The following is a 24159-nucleotide window of genomic DNA, read 5'->3' as shown; positions in this document are numbered from 1 at the left end:
GACGCTAAACATCTGCTATCAAATCCTGGCGAGAATATCGGACAAAATTTAAAGCGTTCATTATCCCCTCTTACTACTGGCGACATTTGCGTGGTACCATGCCATGCATCGCAATGCACAAAATTCTTCCCGAAGAGGTGTAGCATTGCGGCACACCATTCGGATTCGGCTATTAAAAATGAGTTTAAACTTAAATCGGAAAGCACTCATTTAACTGTGAGAAGTTTGCCCCTGCTCGGTTCCTGACAAATTTTCACTCTTCTCCCAAATGCCTTTATATTAAGTCCTTTATTACAGTATTGGTAAATATTTCCGGTTTAGGGGATATTTCGGGGATGGGGGGCCACCCAGACACTTGACCCTTAAAGTAAAATATATTGGGTTGCCCACAAAGTAATTGCGGATTTTTTAAAATAAAGTAAATGCATTTTTAATAAAACTTAGAATGAACTTTAATCAAATATACTTTTTTTACACTTTTTTTCTAAAGCAAGCTAAAAGTAACAGCTGATAACTGACAGAAGAAAGAATGCAATTACAGAGTCACAAGCTGTGAAAAAAATTTTCAACGCAGACTATATGAAAAATCCGCAATTACTTTTTGAGCAACCCAATATAATATTCGTGCTCTACTTTCAAATACATTTAATATGAACCCCATAGTGGCATGATATGTTCTGGAATGAGCATCAAAATCCCGAAAATCGATCAATTTCTACCCTAAATAGCTTAAACACATGGCTCGTTGTTTTCTCTCACACACTTTTCGTTTTTTCGCTCTAAATTGTCGTGATTGGTCTATACATCCCTTACGCGGGTTTTAGGCGGCCCTCGAGGCAACCGACCCCAACAATAGAAACTTTTTTTTTGTTTTTAGTAAGTGTGAGAGTTTAAAAAAAAAATTCGAACGAATCATAATCTCCGAGATCTGGTGTTTTTTGAAAATTAGGGTAATAAGATGTTCTTTTTGGGGAAGGGATGGCACCTCACATATTTCGACTCAAGTATGGATAATAAATTCGTGCTCCACTCGCACTCCACTTAATTTGAGTCCCATATTACCACAGTCGGTAAATATGAACCGCTTGGAGGGAGTTTTGGGGCTGGGGCGGGCACCGGCACTGAAAACAGATATCAAATTCCTTCTTTCCTCCCAAATACCTCATATTATCATAGTCGGAAATGAAGTTCAGTTTAGGAGATGCTTTAGGGTGTACCCCAAACACTTGGCACTAAAGTTGAATATCAAATTCGTTTACAAATACCTTTCATGTGAGTCCCATATTGTCATAAGGTGTCAATTAACCTATTTGACAAATTTTAATGTCATATTCGTAGTCTACTCCCAAAAACCTTTCTTTTGAGTCAATAGCTTGGACCTAATCTTTTATGCTATATTTGTAATCTACTGCCGCATACTTTTCAGTTCAGTCCCATATTGATACGAACATCGAATATATCTGTTCAGAAGAATTTTGAAGTTGGGGCGGTCCGCTGGGTACTTGGACCTAAATTTTAATACGATATTTGTTTTTTAGTCTCCAATACCTTTCATTTGATACCCATATTGTCACCATCGGTCGACTTTTGATTTTGGGTGGTGTTTTTGGCATAAGGGAATGGAAGGGTCCGCCCCCCTTCCAATATCAAAAAATTATATAGCCTATGTTTTTTTCTAGAAAATAAATTTCAAGGTAATCGGTTCAGCCGTTTTTGAGTCTATATGGAACAAACAAACAGCTTAAGAACAACTAATCATGGTGAACACCGGTATTGAAGGTAGTCAAAAAGGAGAGAAGGACGCTAATAATAAGGCAAAGGGAGCGAACAGGGAGGAGGGCTGCGTTGAATATCGAATAAACGAGCAGAGCACAGTAGAGTTCTTTAAGGTTTAATTCTGTGGAGAATTGGAGGTTGCAGAGTAGAGTAGATTAGAGTAGAGTAGGTAGAGTAGAGTAGAGTAGAGTAGAGTAGAGTAGAGTAGAGTAGAGTAGAGTAGAGTAGAGTAGAGTAGAGTAGAGTAGAGTAGAGTAGAGTAGAGTAGAGTAGAGTAGAGTAGAGTAGAGTAGAGTAGAGTAGAGTAGAGTAGAGTAGAGTAGAGTAGAGTAGAGTAGAGTAGAGTAGAGTAGAGTAGAGTAGAGTAGAGTAGAGTAGAGTAGAGTAGAGTAGAGTAGAGTAGAGTAGAGTAGAGTAGAGTAGAGTAGAGTAGAGTAGAGTAGAGTAGAGTAGAGTAGAGTAGAGTAGAGTAGAGTAGAGTAGAGTAGAGTAGAGTAGAGTAGAGTAGAGTAGAGTACAGTAGAGTACAGTAGAGTAGAGTACAGTAGAGTAGAGTAGAGTAGAGTAGAGTAGAGTAGAGTAGAGTAGAGTAGAGTAGAGTAGAGTAGAGTACAGTACAGTAGAGTAGAGTAGAGTAGAGTAGAGTAGAGTAGAGTAGAGTAGAGTAGAGTAGAGTAGAGTAGAGTAGAGTAGAGTAGAGTAGAGTAGAGTAGAGTAGAGTAGTGAAGAGTAGAGTAGAGTAATGTAGAGTAGAGTAGAGTAGAGTAGAGTAGAGTAGAATAGAGTAGAGTGGAGTAGATTAGAGTAGAGTGGAGTAGATTAGAGTAGAATAAAGAAGAGTAGAGTAGAGTAGAGTAGAGTAGAGTAGAGTAGAGTAGAGTAGAGTAGAGTAGTGTAGAGTAGAGTAGAGTAGAGTAGAGTAGAGTGGAGTAGATTAGAGTAGAGTAAAGAAAAGTAGAGTAGAATAAGACTATTATTAATACCAAAAACTGTGTGCTGACTGCTAATAGTTAATTTTGCCGTTAATTCCAGCAGTAGTTCTGCGGTTATAGCAAATTTGATGAAAGCGATGCCATTCTGAATGCATCCTGGAATGGGAAACGCCTCTTGAGACCAAAACCAGAATTAAACGTACTTAGGAAGGAGAGAATAAGGGTTATTACCCCTAAACCTTCATGCCTTTTTTTTGTACAATAATAGTAGCCGTCGCGCGTCGTCGTTTAGACGAAGGATGACTGTTCAGGGTTAGTGAGGCAAAGAGATGGAACCCGGCAGAGGGCCGGAACGAATATCCGGAGTCGCAGGAAGTTTTAAGAAGAAGGCGAAGAATTTCTGTTGTATACGTAATTTTTAGGCAATACACACAAGAATTGTCTCTAAGAGTTCTCAAAAGTGGTCATCGATCAAATTACTACTTCTTACTAAATTTCCAATAAGCATTCCATTAAAGAACTTGGGTTACTTCTCTCATATCAATGAATGCGGTTTAATCTTTAAGCTCAATGATAAGCGGCCTTTTTTATGTTGTGCCCGAACGTCGTGCCCCATAGCGACACCACTTGTTAGAGAAGTTTAAACATGGCAGGATACCTCACAAATGTAGCCAGCATTAATAAGGGGATAACCACCACTGAAAAATGTTCTAATGTTCGCTCCGGGATTTTAACCTAAGCGCTCGGCGTCATAAGTGGACATGCTAACTTCTGCGCCACGGTGGCCTCCGATCAAATTATCTACGTTAATAAGTCTGTGTAAGCAGCTTGCCTTTTTCAGGGATTCAAAATACTCCGGTATACTGATTACCCTTCCAAGAGATGTCAGCAGTACCGGAAATTTCTCTTGGATGTTAGGCTATGACGCCGAACGCCTGGGTTCAAATATCGTTGTGAACGTCTGAAAATTTTTCAGCGGTGGTTATCCCCTACATTTGTGAGGTATCCAGCCTTGTTATCGATCTGAAGGTGTGGGAAGGACTGATATCGGGAAATTTTAGTGGGACAAGCATATCTCAGGGGTAGGTTGGTGTAGACAGCCTTTCACGAAATGGTACGAAATCCGAAGCGTCTCTTCAACTGAAGGATTATGCCATGGGGGTTTTCCTGAATTTCGCGGGGGCATTTAACAACAAAAGAGTTGATATTCGCCGACTTAGACTACATTCCCAAATGGGCGAATTTTATGCTATGCGTTTGGATTCTGAATGCAAACTTGGGAGAAATGATGGTTAAAAGGCTGGTGACATGACGAACTTTTCAATCAGGAGTATTTTTGCAGATTCTTTAGAATTTTTTTAAAAAACAAAGTCCTTCTGGATCTTAATAGGGACAGATCGCTTATTTGGCATTGTTTTTCAGATGATGCAAGTTTATTGTTATTGTTGTTGTATCCACATTTCCATGTGGAGGCGCCGTTCCTCATCAAGCTACTGTAGGTGAGCAAGCTCGTTCCGTTTCAAAGGACCGATTGCTGCGGGAACAGGGTGGCTGTTGGTTATTTAAAGGCGCCAATAACTCGCCTTATCATATCGAGCATCATAGGCACTCAATATTTGCGAAAGAGCCGGTGCGGCCTGGCCTCTCACTGAGACACTCCGTTCGATACCGCTGATTGTCCGGAACTGCCATTGCAGCTACTCCGTATGGGGCATTCCACTATCCGCAACATGTGGACGCGCCCTGTAGCTCACAGTTAAGCTTCTCGTGACAGCAATGAATACCACACAAATCGGATCTAAGTGTTCCAGTTTGAGTGGTATTTACAGCTATACCCTGCCGGTATCTAAGCTTCTGTCGAGTGAGAGATTATGGAAAAGTCGCTGAAGAAGTGGTTTAGATGGGCTATCGATGTTTAGTGAGATTATGGAAAATTCGCTGAAGAAGAGGTCTAGATGGGCTTCGAGAAAAGGGTTGAGGGCAACGTCAAGGAAGGCGGAGCTGATCTTTTCTCTTGGAGATAAAGTATTCCGGCTCCATGACTCATATCTCTTGTGATGAACACTCTTCATATGGCGAAGGGAGAGAAAAACCTAGATTTTTTCCTCGATTTGAAACTGTCCTGGGAAAACAGTACGGAGGAACGAAACTCTAATCCTGCAGGAAGATGTTCGGTAGCAAGTGAGAAGTTAACCCAAAGATTATTTACTGGATTCACAAGCCCATTGTGAGACCAGTTATGACATACAGGCGCTGATATGGTGGAAGGCTGTACACAGGACGCCTCGTACGAGGGAGTTCAAGAGGATACACGGAAGATGATCTGAGTCGGAATTACGGTAACGTTGATTCCTGTGAAAGATACACTGCAGGCAGGTTTGTAAGCGATGTTGAGTATGCAGCCAATTGAGGTCTATATTCGGAACTGTGCCTGTTCTCCACATTTCGCACCAACTTTTCAAATCTGTTAGGGATATTCTTTTGGAATTTGTGCCAAAACCTGCGGTCTTCCAAGACTTTCCCGTCTCATTCATTCCTTTCAAATCTGTCATGTCTTATCATTAACAGTTCCTGGTAATTAGAGTCGTTGCATTTCTTTTGCATTCTGTAAATAGCTACCCCCCTTCCATTAACATCCCCCTTGAAAGATATAAAAATTTAAAAATAAACAATTAAAAGGACAAAGTTAAGTGCCGAAAAGGGAATTTTCTTTAAACTAAATTGCGAAGCATAAGAGTTCCATACATTTTCAGTTATTTCAAACAAGAACACCAAATAGTCTTTTATTGATATAAAGTGATACTGACTACTTGACAGAATAATTATGAGTGCTGGTCAAACTGCTGCAGATCCATATTTTGCGTTGCATGCGGTCACTGCAGCAGTTGAGTGGCAATATTTGCCTTGTTGAAGTCGATGCTGCCAAACATGTTTCTGATGGTATAGCATAGGAGTTCAATATTCGCATTAAGACCAGTTCAAGGTTAACAATGCATAAAAAATTAAAGTCGTATCGATTAAAATCCAGGCAGGACATTGAAAATGATTTGTTTTTTTTTTTTTGTCAATTTCCAGTCATGTGATGCCATGTTGGAGGATGCCGAAACCCAGGCTCTGATGAATCGCAACTTTGATTTGGCCATACTGGATGGTGCCTATCCCGAGTGTGCCCTGGGCATGGTCTATCAATATAAGATACCTTTCATGTACATCAACACCGTGGGTTTCTACACAGGCAGTTTATCTAACTCGGGCAATCCTGGTTCATTTTCTGTAACTCCAAATTTCTATTCGAGTTTTACGGATAACATGAACATACTGGAGAGAGCTATGAATACGGCCATTCAAATAACTTCGGATGTGGTGCATAAGGTAAGTTGGTAGTTTATTCTATTTCTCCATTTTAAGTGGGTTTTCCTTTTTTCGCTTCCTTTCAGTTCGTCATGGCTTGTGTCTATCGTGTTATGAAGGAGCGTTTGGGCAATCATATACCCCATCCCTATGACATCTCCCGAAATGTCAGCTTCATTTTACAAAATGGTCATGCTGTTGTTTCCTATCCCCGTGCTTTGAACCCCAATGTGGCAGAGGTGGCTTGTATTCATTGTAAGCCCGCCAAACCTTTGCCCAAGGATTTGGAAGATTTCATTAATTCAGCTGGAGAATCAGGCTTCATCTATGTCTCCATGGGTTCTTCGGTGAAGGCTGCAAATATGCCCATAACCCTGCGTCATTTGTTGGTGCAAACCTTTGCCCGCTTGCCCTATCATGTTTTGTGGAAATATGAAGGTAGTGCTGCCGAAATAGATGATCTATCGGATAATGTAATGCTGAGTCGTTGGTTACCACAACAGGATATATTGGGTCATCCCCGGCTGCGTGCTTTTGTCACCCATGGTGGCCTGCTGAGTATGTATGAGACCGTCTTTCATGGTGTGCCTGTGGTGACAATGCCAGTATTCTGTGATCACGATGTGAATTCGGCCAAAGCTGAGTTGGATGGTTATGCCATCAAATTGGATTTGGAAACTTTGACAGCGGTACAATTGTACAAGTCCATCATGAAGGTCATACATGATCCTCAGTATAGGAATGCGGCAAGGTAAGATTGTTTTTTGCGAAGGTTTCATTAATCTAAAGAGTGAGAGGTAAGATGTATTTCATAACTTCTTATAACTTGAGTAAGGAACATATGTATATAAGCGGAGGGCACCGTAGAGCAGAGGTTAGCATGTCCGCGTATGAAGCTGAACGCCTGGGTTCGAATCCTGAAAATTCAGAGGTGGTTTTCCCCTCCTAAAGCTGGCAACATTTTTGAGGTTTGTAACGTGGTTTTATCTTCGGCTGAGGTAGCCAGCAGTTGTCCAGGGTTTTACCTTTAAGGACCCACAAACCTTCAATAATAACACACTTAAATATTTCCTTCGGGATACGCAATCTAGGTTTTATTGATAATATACTTTAGTTATCGCAACTCACAATGGTGTTCTAAGCTTTTAGGTGCAGGATGGTGACAAGTTTCAGTGTGGCGCTTCGGCCGGTAGGTGCCGGTCCCGGGAATTAAACCACTGGGTCGGGTCGTTTTGGTATTCGGTGGACTGCTTCGGTATTCGGGCGAATCGGGATTAGTAGGTTCTCGGAAGGTTTCGGCTGGTATTGAGTTAACGACTGGCCGTGCGGTAATTCGGGGCTCGGCTCTGGCTTAGGTGTGTACCTCGGACAGCACCACCATTCTGACTGGGCACCGTAAGATCAGAGTTAGGAAGGAAGGCTTAAGGCGATGGGAGAATGGATTGAGGATGGGAGCAGATCATACCTTCGCGGTATAATCGAGGCGACGATAGGAAACCTGGATGAAAGGGAAGAGGGTTCCGATCGGATATCTGAGATGAACCTTGAGGTTGAGTGCGAGGCACTGCTGCCAGCGGTTTGGATTGACGGAACGCTAGTATTGCCATCTGGAAGATCATGTTACACGGATGGCTCAAAGCTTGAGCACAGAATGGGCCTGGGTGTCTACATTGAGAATCCAGGGACTGAGGTCTGTTTTAGAGTGCCTGACCATAATATGATCCTGCAGGCGGAGATCCGGCAATCACGGAATGCGTGAGGTGTTGTGTGAAGTATAATCTGGAGATCGGCTTATATGGGATCTATATCAAGTTATAGACCGACTCTGAACATACTTGGTACATCTGTAGGTGGTAATAGGAGAAGTCATCAACAGAATTGCGCCTTCTCGAAGCTCAAGAAGTATAATCGGGAGATCGGTTTATATGGGAGCTATATCAGGTTTTGAGCCGATTCGGACCATACTTGTTACAACTATTGCAAGTAACGGAAGTCATGTTATAAATACTTTATGGGGTCTTAGACAATTATTTGAGGTGTAACAAACGGAATGACGAAATAAGTATACCCCCAACCTATATGCGAGGGTATACAAAACAGTCTGGGCAGTGGATGGAGGGAGCAATTCAAGAAGGAGTTGCAGCTTTGACGCAGCAGCATCCACTATCGTGAATTGCTGTAACGTTTTCAATCACGAAAACAGCTTCAATCAGTTGGAAAGTCGTACGACTCCTACAACATCGAAATCAAAACCCTACCACATATTTTATTGATTCAAACTGGACTGTAGTTCTACGAGTATTAGGAATACTCGTAGAATATTCTCTTATATGTTTGCTGATGATTGCTATTGCAATCTGTCCCTTTCAACAAGCGATTACGCCATGCTTGACAGATTGCAATCTTATCCACTGTTTTCGGTTCTATGATCTGGGCATAATTATTTGACCTTATGGATTCCTTTATATAGATATATAGCTGCTACTTTTTTGTTAGGTTAGGTTAAGTTGAAAAGAGGGTGCAGATATTAATCTGCCCAATGTCACTATGGACATGCACATAAGCCAGTAATCGGCTTGTTGTGCGCTCTAACAACTATAAAGGAACCTCTAAAAAGAAAATTTTAAGTTAGGAATTCCATGCTGCTTACAAAATCCTTAATTGTTTTCAATACCACTCCCCTAAGTTGGTTCATGTGTGGTAGTGTATCTCTACCTAAGTGCCGGTATCTGTTAGACGCAAATCCAAGCAATGACAAAAGAAAGGCTCCAATGTCTCATCAACTTCCCCGCATGGCCTACACATGCTATCACTTGCCGCACCGATTTTACATAAGTGAGCTCGTAGTCCTATGTGTCCCGTTATGATACCAATAACCTCCTTCTTACTTCGTTTCAGTAATAGCCTCGTCTTCTCACGATCTGGATCCCCCCATAGGATTTTCGCCGTCCTACCGACCGTTTCGCTGTTTCACAGGTTTGCATGCGCATTCGTCGCCCACTCTCTTAACTCGGTCTGCGTCGACCCGAAAGGCTTCGTGTTAACCAAGTTTGTTGACGGCAGTCCTCTGGCCTTCACCGCCAAATCGTCTGCCCTTTCATTTCCTCTTACTCCGTTATGACCCGGCACCCAAACGATGCGGATTGTGCCATCCTCATCCTTAATCTCATTCTTACAAGCAAGACTATTCGTGACCTTACCGTCCTGGTTGTGACCTTGCCGTTCTGGTTGTTAATACTGTTATGGCAACTTTACTGTCGTTAAAGATGTTCACACTGGACGTCCTCGCGTTAGCACCACACCACTTTACACATTCTGTGATCGCCCGGATCTCCGCCTGCAGGACCGTATTATGGTCAAGCAGTCTAAAACAGATCTCAGTCCCTGGGTTCTCAATGTAAACCCCCAGGCCCACTCTGCCCTCTAGCAGAGGGCTACTTCACACATTCCGTGATCGCCCGGATCTCCGCCTGCAGGACCGTATTATGGTCAGGCAGTCTAAAACAGATCTCAGTCCCTGGGTTCTCAATGTAGACCCCTAAGCCCACTCTGTCCTCCAGCTTTGATCCATCCGTGTAACATGACTCCGACTGTGCCGCTGGCGGCAGTGCCTCGCACTCGACTTCAAGGTTCATCTCAGGTATCCGATCGGAAACCTCTTCCCTATCTTCCAGGTTTCGTCGCCTCGATTATACCGCGATGGTATGAATTGAGGATGGGAGCTCCATCCTCAATTCATGCTCCCATCGCCTCTAATCTCTTATAGCCGCAGTGGCTGCTTTACACTTAATCTGTATATCGGATAGGTCGGATATCTAGAAAAGTCTTCAGTACCTTAGTGGGCGTGGTCCTCATCGCTGCGCTTATGCCAAGACAACATTTTTTCTGAACCTGTTGTATGGTCCTTATGTTGCACTTTTTCTCCATAGCAGTCTACCAAACTACAGAGGCGTAAGTAAGTATTTGTCTGATAACGCTCCTATAGAGCCAGTGGACTATCCTCGGATTCAGGCCCTATTTCGAGACTACGGCCCGTCTACATAGTGCCCAACATCTGTGAGCCTTCTCAGTATGCTCCTGAATGTGACACTTCCAATTTAGTTTCCTGTCCAAGATCACACCTAAGTATTTGACCTTGTCAGATATCGACATCGTCTTATTGAGGAAACGTGGTGCGTTAAATTGGCCCACCTTCGTCCTCCTCGTGAACAGACATATTTTAGTCTTCTCTGGGTCTACATTGAGACCTTTGGGTCTAGCCCAGTCATATGCCATATGCAAGACCCTTTCGGCCCTTCTGCATGGCTTGTTCGGATCCTTACACCTTAGAAGTATTATAACATCGTCTGCGTAGCAGGCGGGTTCAAATCCCACCTCAGTCAGCATCCGTAATAGGTCATTTATAGGAGTGGCGATAAAATGCCCCCTGTGGCGTGCCTTGTGCCACTTTCTCCCTTATATTTATGCCATGGGACACACAATTTATCCACCTGTTTTTTAACTTATGGTTTATCCAGTCTCTAAGGACCGGGGTATACTCGGTACTGGTCTAAGAATTGGATCAGTGTGTCGGTCTGCACGTTATTAAAAGCCCCATCGATGTCAATGCATACCGCCAGTGTGTACGTTTTGGCATCGAAGGATTCCTCTATTTTATGCACCACCTCGTGCAGAGCAGTCTCCATCAAGCTTCCCTTGACATAGTCATGCTGTTTGTATTTGAGCAGTTCGCTGGATGTCCTATTCTTTATCATGGTGTCCACAATACATTCCATGGTTTTGAGTAGTAAAGACGTAAGGCTTATGGGTCTGTTGGCCTTTGGTGTCTCATAACTTGCTTAGTCGGGCTTGGGTATAAACACCACCCTTGCTTCCTGCCAGGCTTTCGGAGCGTATGCAAGTCCTAGGCACGCTGTGAAAATTTTGGCCAGACGAGGCGCCAGATAGTCTGCTTCTTTCTGCCGGAAATATTCCATCAGGTCCGGGTGACTTAAATGGTTTGAAGCTCCTTAAGGATACCTTCATCTTAAATACTGTTATGATAAACCTCCGATCAACGTCTTTATTCCAAGATTCCGGAAATATTCCATCAGGTCCGGGTGACTTAAATGGTTTGAAGCTTCTCATGGATTCTTTCACCTTAAATACTGTAATGATAAACTTTCGATCAACGTCATTATTCCAAGATTCCGATGTCTCCGTGATTCTTGTCGTATCCTGTGGAAAATGGGTTTTCATCAAAAGCATCAACATGTCCTCCGTTGTCTCTTCTCTCACTCCCATGTCGTCTACTAAAGAATCAGTTTGGACATGGGTTTTTGAGAGAAACTTTTTTATCTTGGCGGAGTCATTAACGCTATCGACCTGTTGGCAGAAAAGCTACTTTTTTATACCCTCCACCATAGGATGGGGGGTATACTAATTTCGTCATTCTGTTTGTAACTACTCGAAATATTCGTCTGAGACCCCATAAAGTATCGTTGATCGTCGCGACATTTTATGTCGATCTAGCCATGTCTTCCGAAGGAGTACAGCTAGCCGCTTGAAATTTTGCACAAATACTTCTTATTAGTGTAGGTCGGATGGTATTGTAAATGGGCCATATCGGTCCATGTTTTGATATAATTGCCATATAAACCGATCTTGGGTCTTGACTTCTTGAGCCTTTAGAGTGCGCAATTCTTTTCCGATTGGGATGAAATTTTGCACGATGTGTTTTGTTATGATATCCAACAACTGTGCCAAGTATGGTTCAAATGGGTTTATAACCTAATATAGCTGCCATATAAACTGATCTTGGGTCTTGACTTCTTGAACCTATGGAGGCGCAATTCTTATCCGATTGGAATGAAATTTTGCACGATGTGTTTTGTTATGATATCCAACAACTGTGCCAAGTACGGTTCAAATCGGTTCATAACCTGATATAGCTGTCATATAAACAGATCTAGGGACTTGACTTCTTAAGCTTCTAGAGGGCGCAATTTCTATCCGATTTGGCTGAAATTTTGCAAAACGTATTTTATTCTTACTTTCAAAAACTGTGTCAAATAAGGTTCAAATCGGTTTATAACCTGATATAGCTGCCATATAAACCGATCTTGGATCTTGACTTCTTGAGGCTCTAGAGGTCGCAAGTATTATCTGATTTGCCTGAAATTTTTTTACGACGGATTCTCTTATGACCATCAACATACGAGTTTATTATGGTCTGAATCGGTCTATAGCCCGATACAGCTCCCATATAAATCGATCTCTCTATTATACTTCTTAAGCCCCCAAAGGGCGCAATTCTTATTCGAATTGGCTGACATTTTACACAGGTCTCCAACATATAATTTAATTGTGGTCTAAACCGGACCATATCTTGATATCGCTCTAATAGCAGAGCAAATCTTTTCTTAAATCCTTTTTATATTCATTTGTCATTCCGTTTGCAACACATCGAAATATCCATTTCCGACCCTATAAAGTATATATATTCTTGATCAGCGTAAAAATCTAAGACGATCTAGACATGTCCGTCCGTCTGTCTGTTGAAATCACGCTACAGTCTTTAAAAATGGAGATATTGAGCTGACATTTTGCACAGATTCTTTTTTTTGTCCATAAGCAGGTTAAGTTCGAAGATTGGCTATATCGGACTATATGTTGATATAGCCCCCATATAGACCGATCCGCCGATTTAGGGTCTTAGGCCCATAAAGCAACTTTTTTTATCCGATTTTGCTGAAATTTGGGACAGTGAGTTGTGGTAGGCCCTTCGATATCCTTCGCCAATTTGGCTCAGATCGGTCCAAATTTGGATATAGTTGTCATATAGACCGATCCTCCGATTTAGGGTCTTAGGCCCATAAAAGCCACATTTATTATTCGATTTCTCTGAAATTTAGGACAGTGAATTGTGTTAGGCCCTTCGATATCCTTCGTCAATTTGGCTCAGATCGGTCCAGATTTGGATATAGTTGTCATATAGACCGATCCTCCGATTTAGGGTCTTAGGCCCATAAAAGCCACATTTATTATCCGATTTCGCTGAAATTTAGGACAGTGAATTGTATTAGGCCCGTCGACATCCTTCGTCAATTTGGCCCAGATCGGTCCAGATTTGAATATAGCTGCCATATAGACCGATCCTCCGATTTAGGGTCTTAGGCCCATAAAAGCAATATTTATTATTCGATTTTGCTAAACTTTGGGAAGTGAGTTGTCTTAGGCCTTTCGACATCTTTCTTCGATTTGGCCCAGATCGGTTCAGATTTGGATATAGCTGCCATATAGACCGATTTCTTGATTTAAGGTTTTGGGCCCATAAAAGCCACATTTATTTTCGATTTTGCTGAACTTTGGGAAGTGAGTTGTCTTAGGCCTTTCGACATCTTTCTTCGATTTGGCCCAGATCGGTTCAGATTTGGATATAGCTGCCATATAAACAGATCTCTTGATTTAAGGTTTTGGGCCCATAAAATGCTCATTTATTGTCCGATGTCGCCGAAATTTGGGACATTGAGTTAAATTAAGCCCCTTGACATACTTCTGCAATATCGCAAAGATCGGTCCAGATTTGGATATAGCTGCCATGTAGACCGATATCTAGGTTTTAGGTTTTGGTGCCATAAAAGACGCATTTATTGTCCGATGTCGCTGCAATTTGAGACAGTGAGTTGTGTTAGGCTCTTCGACGTCCTTCTTCAATTTTGCCCAGATCGGTCCAGATTTGGATACAGCTGCCATATAGACCGATCTCTCGATTAAAGGTTTTGGGCCCATAAAAGAGGCATTTATTGTCCGATTTCGCCGAAATTTGGGACAATGCTTTGTGTTAGGGTCTTCGACATTTTTATGCAACTAGGCCCAAATCGGTCCAGATTTGGATATAGCTGCCATGTAGACCAATATCTCGATTTAAAGTCTTGGCCCCATAAAAGGCGCATTTATAATCCGATTTCACTGAAATTTGATGCAGTGACTTATGTTAGGCTTTTCGACATCCGTGTCGTATATGGTTCAGATCGGTTTATTTTTAGATATAGCTGCTGTACTTGTTAGCATTTGGTCCAAATCGGAACATATTTTGATATAACTGATATCGGACATAAGGTATGAAATTTTCACCGAATTTTGATGAAAGGTGGTTTACATATATACCCGAGGTGGTGGGTATCCAAAGTTCGGCCCGGCCGAACTTAATGCCTTTTTACTTGTTTTGCCTAAAAAGAGATGCCGGGAAAAGAACTCGACAAATGGCGATCCATGGTGGAGGGCATATAGGATTCGGCACGGCCGAACTTTGCACGCTTTTACTTCTTCTTACTTTTACTGCGAGTTTGTCTCAGTGTACCTAAATCAATACATATTTATTTGTGTTTGCAGATTCCGTCAACGTTTGCTATTGGATCAACGTACCACACCTTTGGAGACCTCGGTGTATTGGACGGAGTATGTGCTGCGTCATAAGGGTGCCTATCATTTGCAGTCACCAGCGCGCAACATGAAGTATAAAATCCTTGAATCTAATGCCTCTGTTCATTACAAAATCGTTTTCTTTCCTTTTTCTCTCTCATACAGTTGGTTGCAATATTACCTGATAGATGTCGCTGCCTTGTATATGGCCACAATATATCTGATCTATTTCCTTATAAGACGTTTCCTTTTACGTTTCGATGTGATAAGATCGTTACATACCCCCACAAAAGCTAAAAAGTTATAAACATTTGTTACAAGTCTAAAACAGATAATAATTCCATTTTGTATTAGTAAAACAAACTAAAAGTAGTTTTAGTGGTAAGTTTCCCCCCTTCCCCCAAATAATTGTATGTACCTATGTAATTATCTATGTATATGTTTAGTTAGATTTCTTGTGGATCATTGTAGATCTGCATTTTAAAAATATTTTCGTGTCTATTATAAATGGGTGATATTGTAATTATTTTGCTTAATATTGTCAAATATGCTTTTTTTCATATATGAGTGCAAGGCAAAGGCGTTCTTCTCTTTCTTTAGCATTGTTTTAAATTATTTTAGTATGTTATATATTTCCAATTAGGATAACAAAATAAGTAAAATTTTTGTAAATATCTTTCACATTAGCAAGCATCGTAAGTGAAGAACGAAAGAGATGGGGTTTTTATTAAGGAAAACAATTACAACCAATTGAAGTTTGGTTTTAACGCCTATGCACCTACTATACACACCATACACACAATGAGGATATTTAGAATAAACCAAAGTCAATTATTTTGTTCACAAATTAATTAAATTTAATCGTATATAATTATGTAGTAAAAATATTAGATGTAGTGTTGAAATGACATGTAGCCAATAAAAAAATATTGTGAAGTAAAATTTTCATTTAGATTATATAGGGTTGCCCAAAAAGTAATTGCGGATTTTTTAAAAGAAAGTAAATGCGTTTTTAATAAAACTTAGAATGAACTTTAATCAAATATACTTTTTTTACTAAGCAAGCTAAAAGTAACAACTGATAACTGACAGAAGAAAGAATGCAATTACAGAGTCACAAGCTGTGAAAAAATTTGTCAACGCCGACTATATGAAAAATCCGCAATTACTTTTTGGGCAACCCAATACTTTGCTAAACAATAGGCCTTTTTGAAGGCTTGTCCCGAAAGAGTACCACTACGCAAAACCAGCCAGTCATGGTGGTCACTGGAACTGAAGCTGCTCAGGAAGGAGAGCAGAAGACTTTTTAACTAGGCCAAGAGAAAGGGAGAACACGGCAGAGGGCTGAGATGAGTATCGTGATGCCCTTGGCAAGTTCAAGAAGGAAACGAGAAAGGCGAAGAGGAGTTCCTGAGCGAAATTTTGTAGAGAAATGGAAAGCACTAGTGAGGCATTTAGGTTACGCAAAGTGCTCTCGAAGGATCCCATCACACCTATCTCCCTAAAGAGAGAGGATAGCATTTACACTGAGAATGGGCTGGAGACGATGAAACTCTTGAGGAAGGCTCATTTCCCAGGTGACCAGGAAGAGGTCGGCGATCAGGACATTGCAATACCTCCAAATGTGGCCTTAAGGGATGACCTCATCAGGGACATCGTGGACGAGGAGAAGATAGCATGGGCGGTCCACACTTTTCGGCCATTTAAATCGGCCGGACCTGACGGAATTATCTCGGCACTGTTGCAGAAGTCCCTTGGAGTCACTCTGCCATGGCTTGAGCAGATTTTCAGGGCGAGCCTGGAATGGTCCTACATACCGAGGGCATGGAGGGAAATCAAGGTGGTCTTTATCCCCAAGGCGGGTAGAATAAACCACAATACGACAAAGGATTATAGGCCTATTAGTCTCTCATAGTTTTAATGAAAATACTAGAAAGACTTATTGAACTGTAGGTGAGAGGGAGACTGACGCCTGAGAACTTCAGAGGGGCACAACACGCATAACTCAAAGGCAGGTCGGTGGAGACGGCCCTTCACGAGGTGGTACAGGTCGAGATGTCTCTCCGACAGAAGGATTACACTTTGGCGGCGTTCTTGGATATTGAGGGGGCTTTCAGTGGGGCAAAACTGGGGGACTGACGCCGGAGAACTTCAGTGGGGCACAACACGCATACCTCAAAGGCGCAAGGTTGGTGGAGATGACCCTGCACAAGGTGGTACAGGAGGTCGAGATGTCTCTCCGACAGAAGGATTACACTTTGGCGGCCTTACTGGATATTGAAGGGACTTTCAGTGGGGCACAACTGGGTGACCGACTCCGGATAACTTCAGTGGGGCACAACACGCATACCTCAAAGGCAGGTCGGTGGAGACGGACCTTCACGAGGTGGTACAGGAGGAGGTCGAGATGTCTCTCCGACAGAAGGGTTACACTTTGGCGGTCTTCTTGGACATTGAGGGGGCTTTCAGTGGGGCATAACTGGGGGACTGACGCCGGAGAACTTCAGTGGGTCACAACACGCATACCTCAAAGGCAAGTCGGTGAAGATGGCCCTGCACGAGGTGGTACAGGAGGAGGTCGAGATGTCTCTCCGACAGAAGGACTACACTTTGGCGGCCTTCTTGGATATTGAGGGGGCTTTCAATAATGTGGAGATTGGGGCGGTAGACCCCGCATTGGACCGCACGGGGATTCACCCCTTAATCTTCCAATGGACAAATAATATGCTTTATGGCAGGATTATGAATGCGAACCTGGAAGATTCTGTGGTCAGAAGGCGGGTGACCAGAGGAACGCCCCAAGGAGGGGTGTTCTCACCGATTCTGTGGAAACTCGTGATTAATGAAATCCTGGTGGATCTCGGTGGGGACGGCACGAGGATTATCGCGACGTCGTGCTGCTGGTCCGAGGCAGGTTTCTTCCGACGATCATGGAATGGTCACTGAGGAGGTTGTCGCGATAGGCTACCAGAAATGGGTTGAGAACCAACCCAGGGAAGACGGAACTGGTGTTCTTTACGCGTAGATATAAGATACCGTAGTTCAGACTCCCGTCCATGGACGGGGTCACCCTGCGCCTGTCGAAGGAGGCGAAGTACCTTGGCATAATCCTCGATTCGAAACTGTCCTAGCAGAGGAACACCGAGGAAAGAAGCCGTAAGTCACTGTGCGTTTTTTACTTCTGCAAGAGGATGATCGGTAGGAAGCCATCGTGAGACCAGTACTGGCCTATGGAGCACTGGTATGGTGGGAAGCCGTAGGGAAGAGGCCGCGTGCGAGGGAGTTCGAGAAGGTCCAGAGACCGGCCTGTCGACGATCAGCGAGATCATGGAAGGGTCACTGAGGAAGTTATCGCGGTGGGCTACCAGAAATGGGTTGAGGACCAACCCAGGGAAGACGGAGCTGGTGCTCTTTACGCGTAGGTATAAGATACCGGAGTTCACCCTGTGGCTGTCAAAGGAGGCGAAGTACCTAGGCATAGTCCTCGATTTGAAACTGTCCTGGCAGAGGAACACCGAGGAAAGAAGCTGTAAGGCACTGTGCGCTTTTTACTCCTGCTGGAGGATAATCGGTAGGAAGTGGGGGGTGACTCCCTGGATGATTTATTGAATGTATACGGCCATCGTGAGACCAGTACTGGCCAGAGGCCGCGTGCGAGGGAGTTCGAGAAGGTCCAGAGCCCGCCTGTCGACGATCAGCGAGATTATGGAAGGGTTACTGAGAAGGTTGTCACGATGGGCTACCAGAAATGGGTTGAGAACCAACGCAGGGAAGACAGAGCTGGTGCTCTTCACGCGTAGATATATGACACCGGAGTTCAGACTCCCGTCATTGAACGGGGTCACCCTGCGGCTGTAAAAGGAGGTGTAGTATGGCCCAAATGATGGAGTCATCAGATGGCCCAAAGATGGAGTCAGGGTCTGGATTGGGGATCTACTCTGATGCACTCAACATCAGTATGTCTCTGAGACTGCTGGATGAGTGTACGGTCTTTCAGGTCTGTGCCATTGCAGTGGTCGCAAGAGAAATTCTGGTAAGGAGCTTACCGCCCTCGAAACTCAGAATTTATGTGGACAGTATGGCGGCGCTCAAGGCCTTGGGGTCGAGGATGGTAAAATTGAGATGCGTGGGGCATCGTTTGGAATCTCTGGATAGGCTCCGGACCCACGATGTGACGCTGACATGGGTTTCTGGGCATGAGGGGATTCCAGGAAATGAGAGGGCGGACGAGTGCGCCAGGAAGGGTTCGTCTGCGCCGGGCGGACCAGTCATCGGTCTTGCCTACGTGCCATTTGTTACTGAACACATAGATGGGATGACCAGGGCGGAGTCGGTGGCGAGGTGGAACTCGGTAGATGGACTGCGAAGGCTCTACGGTCGACCTGAGGAGGACGAGGGAGTTGCTGGCGTTCGATAAGAGGTCATTGAGTTCTCAGACTGGAGTCATAACCGGACACTGTGCCATAGGCCGCATGGCGGCGCGTATTGGGATACCACACAATGACTTCTGTAGGAGTTGCCTCGATGAGGAGGAGACTATTGAGCACTTGCTGTTTTCCTGTCCGGGTCTGCAGATACGTAGGCTCTCCTTTCTGGGGAGCCATTTCTTCTGTGATCTGGGTAAACTTACAAACGTACCTCTGATATCTCTTCTGAGGTTTGTTGAGGGAGCAGGATGGTTCCGACGGGGGGGGGGTACCACAAACTCCTTCGTAGGTAGATCCGTGTTTGCGTAGGGACGGGCGGTTCTTCCCCCTTTCGGGTTTCTTTACTCCTTCTGTTTTTTTTTCTTTTATTCATGTATAACCTCTAGTACGAGGTCTCATATTTTTTTTCTTCCCTTTCTCTCTCTAGAGTACCACAATGAGCCAAACTGGCCTCCGAGTGAATTCACCTTTGGTGGGCAACCCATTCAACCTAACCTAGCTAAACAATATGAAAGGATACTGGCATTGGGTAAGTAGCCTTACAAGAAATAAGCGTACATTTTTTTCGTCTAGTATTTGTATTTTGATATCCTGACTTGTATAGTTTACTTATACTTAAATACATTTAATTTCAATTTTTTGTGATTTTGTTTTAATATATATCCAATTATGATTTAATATCAAATACTTTTTTATCATCCTGTCGACGTAGATATATCATCAAAGCTGAAAAGGCAGCACCACATACTCCAATGACTATAGCATTCCACATAAAGACCTTCACGATAGTTTTTGTTCTGAAATGAAAGTTACATTACAATTAACAAAACAAAAATATGACTTGAATTTTTTTCGAAAAGAATTGAGCCTTGAAGTGCTTGAGAATTTTTGTTTACAAATTAAAAAAAATGTATTGGCAAAGACACGAAAGCAACAACGCAGGGCTACGCAAATTGTATTGTTCGTGGTTCCTTTCTGACCATGATTTTAAATTTCGCAAGTCTGAATATAGCATGAAAGCTACTTTTCGCCATGCTGCAGACACAACTGAGTGAAACCCACTGTGCTCTCGTCCTTAGGCTTCTATCACACGATATCCATGTGTGTGTCATAAAAATTAAAATTACTTCTTTTCTTAAGTGCTATTTTTTTATACCCACCACCAAGTACTGGCTGAATTCTTGAATAGAAACGATCTAATAACACTACCTTTGTTAATAGGATTAGGAACTTTTAGATGTCCCAATATGTTCGAAAAATCTGATTAGGTTAAGGTTTGGAGGAGTGCTCAGACAGTGGATAAACCAAATGCTAAGGAACAGGCGGATAAATTGTTGGTCTCATGTCATAAGTATAAGAGAGAAAGTGAAAGCACAAGGCACACCATGGGGGTCATTTTATCGCCACTCTTATGGATGACCACCATAAATAACCTATTACGGATGCTGACTGAGGAGGGATTTGAACCCGTCTGCTACGCAGACGATGTTATAAAACTTCTAAAGGGGTACAGATCCGAACCAGCTATGCTGACGGTCTAAATGGATCTTGCAGGTGGCATACGACTGGGCTAGACCTAAGGTTCTCAATGTTAACCTAGAAAATAATGTTATATACCTGTTCACGAGGAAGACAAAGGAAGCCAATTTAACGCACCACGTTTCCTCAACACAACAATTTTGATATCTGACAAGGTCAAATACTTAGGTGTGATCTTGGATAGGAAACTGAATTGGAAGTGTCACAATCAGGAGCGTACTGAGATGGCTCAAAGATGTTGGGCACTATGCTGTAGGCTCAAAATGGGTATGAATCCGAGGTTAATCCACTGGCTCTACAGGAGTGTGATAAGACCCATACTTGGCTCAGTAGTTTGGTGGATTGTGATGGAGAAAAAGTGCAACATAAGGACCATACAACAGGTTCAGAGAACATGTTGTCTTGGCATAGGCGGAGTGATGAGGACTATGCCAGCTAGGGCACTGCAGACTTTTAGATATCCCACCCATTGACATACAGATTAAATGTAAGGCAGCTACTGCGGCTATGAGGTTTAAGGTAATGGGAGAATGAATTGGGGATGGGAATAGCTCATACCATTGCGGTATAATTGAGGTGAAGATTGGAAACCTGAAAGGAAGGGAAGAGGTTTCCGATAGGGTAACTGAGATGAACCTTGAGGTCGAGTGCGAGTTCGAGGCACTGCTGCCAGCGGCACTGTCCTGGATTGACAGAACTCTAGTATTGCCATCTGGAAGATCATATTACACGGATGGATCAAAGTTAGAGGACAGAGTGTGCCTGGAGGTCTACATTGAGAACCCAGGGACTGAGATCTGTTTTAGACTGCCTGACCATAAAGCGGTCTGCAGGCGGAAATCCGGCGATCAAGGTATGCGTGAGGTGGGTCGATTGTAAACATCTTCACGGATAGCAAAGTTGGCATAGGGCAATAACAACCAGGACGGTAAGGTCACGAACAGTCTTGCAGTGTAAGAAGGAGATTAACGCCTTCTCTGAGGATGGCACAATCCGCATCCGCATAACGGAGTAAGGGGAAATGAAAGGGCAGACGATTTGGCGGTGAAGGCCGGAGGACTGCCGTCCACAAACGTTTACACAGTCCGAGTTAGGGGGCGGGCGACGATACTCTAGGTAGGACAGCGGATTATCGCTATGGGGTGATCCAGATCGTGAAAAGGCGAGTCTATTACCGAAAGGAAGTAAGAAGCAGGTCAGTATAGCTCTCGGTATCATATTGAGACACATAGGACTCGAGCTCACTTATGTAAAATCGGTGCGGCAAGTGACAGCATATGTAGGGCATGCGGGGAAGATGATGAGACATTGGAGCCTTTCCTTTGTCATTGCCCAGCGTTCGCTTAGATGGGGACACAATACCAGACATGAACCAACTCAGGGGAATGGCATGGAAAACAATTAAGGATTTTATAAGTAGCACGGAATTCCTAACTTAGATTTTCTTTTTCGAGTTAATTTTTTTTTATTTAGAGCGAATACCAAGCCGATTACTGGCTTAGGTGTTTGTTCATAGCTGCATGGGGCGGATTAACATCCGCACCCTCTTTTCAACCTAACCTATTCTTACTTAGTTAAATTGTGCACATAGCGTTTTGGTAAGACTTCCAACAACTGTGCAAAGTGTGGCCAAAATCGGTTAATAGCCTGATATAGTAGCCTTATAAAGCGATCTCCCGATAAGACTTCTTGAGTCTACAGAGGGCGCAATCTTTATAAATTCTTTTTTTGAAATTTTATAGATGTCGTTTTGGTATGACTTTCAACAACTGTGCCATGTATGGTCTAAATCGGTTCACAACCTGATATAGCTGCCATATAAACCGATCTCCCAATTTAACTTTCTGAACTTGGAGGATTTGCATGAAATTTTGAAGGTGGTATTTTTCTAGGAGAAATTTTCCTAAGAGAAATTTTCCTAAGGTTCTCCCCTAGATTCGAACAGAGACGATACGTGTATCAGGTGGACATGCAAACCTCTTCTACCGTTGCTTGTGAGATTTTAGACACAGACATTTTTTTGCAATGGACTTAAGATAAAATTTGAAGAAAAAAGTCTGGCATATGAATATGGGATATGGGTATGGTACCTGAAGTGGCGCTTTTTTTTAGACTACCATACTTACGTAAATACTTTACTCTTAATAAGATTGGTGAAATCTTTATTCAATGCCACAGATTCCTCAACCCAAAATAACGGCATTACCAAGGGCCTCAATTTGCTCATGACTGGAATTTCTTCGATCGGCTCCACATCCAAACTGAACTGTAAACGTTTGGCAATGTTCAAGGGTGTACCGGATATCTGAAATCAGATTTAAAATTTGATACAAATATAATTTTTCACAATTTCAAAACAAATGCCTACAATTTCAAAATCTATATAAATGCTATGCTTTTTCTCATCGGGCTGCAAACCATCGACACCGGCCAATAGTTGGGGATCAGCATTCAGAAAATGTGGCAAGGAAGCAATCATTGGTGTTTCATTGCACAGCGCCAGTTCCATGGTACCTTTGAGCGGGCAATCATCTGGATAGTCTTTGCAAAAGCAATGATTTTCAGGTTCATTCTAGAAGAATGGAAGGTTTGCGAAAATTAATGATAGTAGAAAAGGAGAAAAGTACAAAAAAAAAAAATAACGAATAATCGTCTTAACAGATGAAAAACAAAAGTTAATTCAATCCTGTTCAAAACTGTATGGCGTTGTTTTTTTTTTGTTTAGTATGGTTTAAGATTTTATTTTAAACATCCACCATACTCAAAAAGTTTTTTCTTAAAGCTTTTCTATACTTTAGTTACGACTTACCTTAACATCCCCCAAATCCATTATATAACGATAAGCTGGTACTCCATTATAGGTGACCTTCTTTTCAACTTTCGGTCCCAATGAACGACACAGATCAGCTGAGAACGACCATAGACCTTCGCTGGGTTTCATTAGAGGAGCAAATATGGTAGAATCGGTTCCACGTATCTTATTGCACTCATCCCCAGGCCAGACATTCATTTCGGTGTCCTCCTCAAACTCAAGAACCTGGCCTATGGTTCGATAATCGCGTATGCCTCGTGAAACCTTAAAGCGGCCACCATCGGTATGATTACCCTTAAAAGAGACAAAGTAAAAAAGTATGAGGAAAATAAAAAACTCTTTGTCCTTGAACATGGGCACTTCATCCTTTCCCCATCTACAATTCAACTCACCCCTCCCAGCAGTGAAAATTTAAAATGTGTGTCATCGATTTTTTCTGCCCCCTTTACAGCACCTGTATGGAAATTCAGACAAATTGCCTTAGCAGCGAAATTTTCAGGGGAACAGTCAATATCAAAACCCCGAAAGAAAATATCTATGGCCGGAGCACGCAGAAAGGGGGTGGTGGGTTTAAATAGATTCTCTATACCTTCGGCAATCATACTCAGCATAGCAACCTTATCACGTTTAATGGATATACCCATGACCTAGAAAGACAGCAGAAAGTAAGACACCATGAACAATTTTATTGCTAACCCAATTTGAATTCATAAACTTTTTTAAACTCAATGTAACTGTAAAACATTACTGACCTGTATCAAAGGATGTGGAAATACCACAATTTCCTCACCACTCAAACCCAGGTCAGGGCGAAATATAAATGTGTTGCGCATATTGAATTCCACCGCATCTTCCTCTTCAAAATCTGTCAGATCATATTTGTCTTTCCATTCTCTAAGAGGGTAAAAGAAATGTAAAC

The 24159-nt window shown here is 42.7% G+C and overlaps 2 protein-coding genes across 2 annotated transcripts in view; one reads left to right on the top strand and one right to left on the bottom strand.

The window, feature by feature from the left end:
* The window catches only part of LOC106081022 (2-hydroxyacylsphingosine 1-beta-galactosyltransferase), a 91658-nt gene extending 76244 nt beyond the window's left edge, over positions 1–15414 (top strand). The window contains exons 4-7 of the mRNA XM_013242691.2: positions 5784–6080; positions 6146–6810; positions 14433–14555; positions 14628–15414. Coding sequence (XP_013098145.2) covers positions 5784–6080; positions 6146–6810; positions 14433–14555; positions 14628–14769 — 1227 coding nt within the window. The 3' untranslated portion in view covers positions 14770–15414. The remainder of the gene's footprint in view (positions 1–5783; positions 6081–6145; positions 6811–14432; positions 14556–14627) is intronic.
* LOC106081021 (sensory neuron membrane protein 1-like) overlaps positions 14909–24159 on the bottom strand; it is a 30046-nt gene continuing 20795 nt past the window's right edge. The window contains exons 3-10 of the mRNA XM_013242690.2: positions 23993–24134; positions 23633–23887; positions 23238–23534; positions 22797–23000; positions 22555–22733; positions 19578–19686; positions 15632–15772; positions 14909–14935 (exon numbers count right to left, since the gene is read on the bottom strand). Coding sequence (XP_013098144.2) covers positions 14909–14935; positions 15632–15772; positions 19578–19686; positions 22555–22733; positions 22797–23000; positions 23238–23534; positions 23633–23887; positions 23993–24134 — 1354 coding nt within the window. The remainder of the gene's footprint in view (positions 14936–15631; positions 15773–19577; positions 19687–22554; positions 22734–22796; positions 23001–23237; positions 23535–23632; positions 23888–23992; positions 24135–24159) is intronic.

The sequence above is a fragment of the Stomoxys calcitrans genome, chromosome 5 (assembly GCF_963082655.1).
Source record: "Stomoxys calcitrans chromosome 5, idStoCalc2.1, whole genome shotgun sequence".
In the NCBI taxonomy this organism is placed as follows: Eukaryota; Metazoa; Arthropoda; class Insecta; order Diptera; family Muscidae; genus Stomoxys; species Stomoxys calcitrans.
The sequence above is the reverse complement of the archived record's forward strand: the minus strand, read 5'-3'. Positions and strand labels throughout refer to the sequence as shown.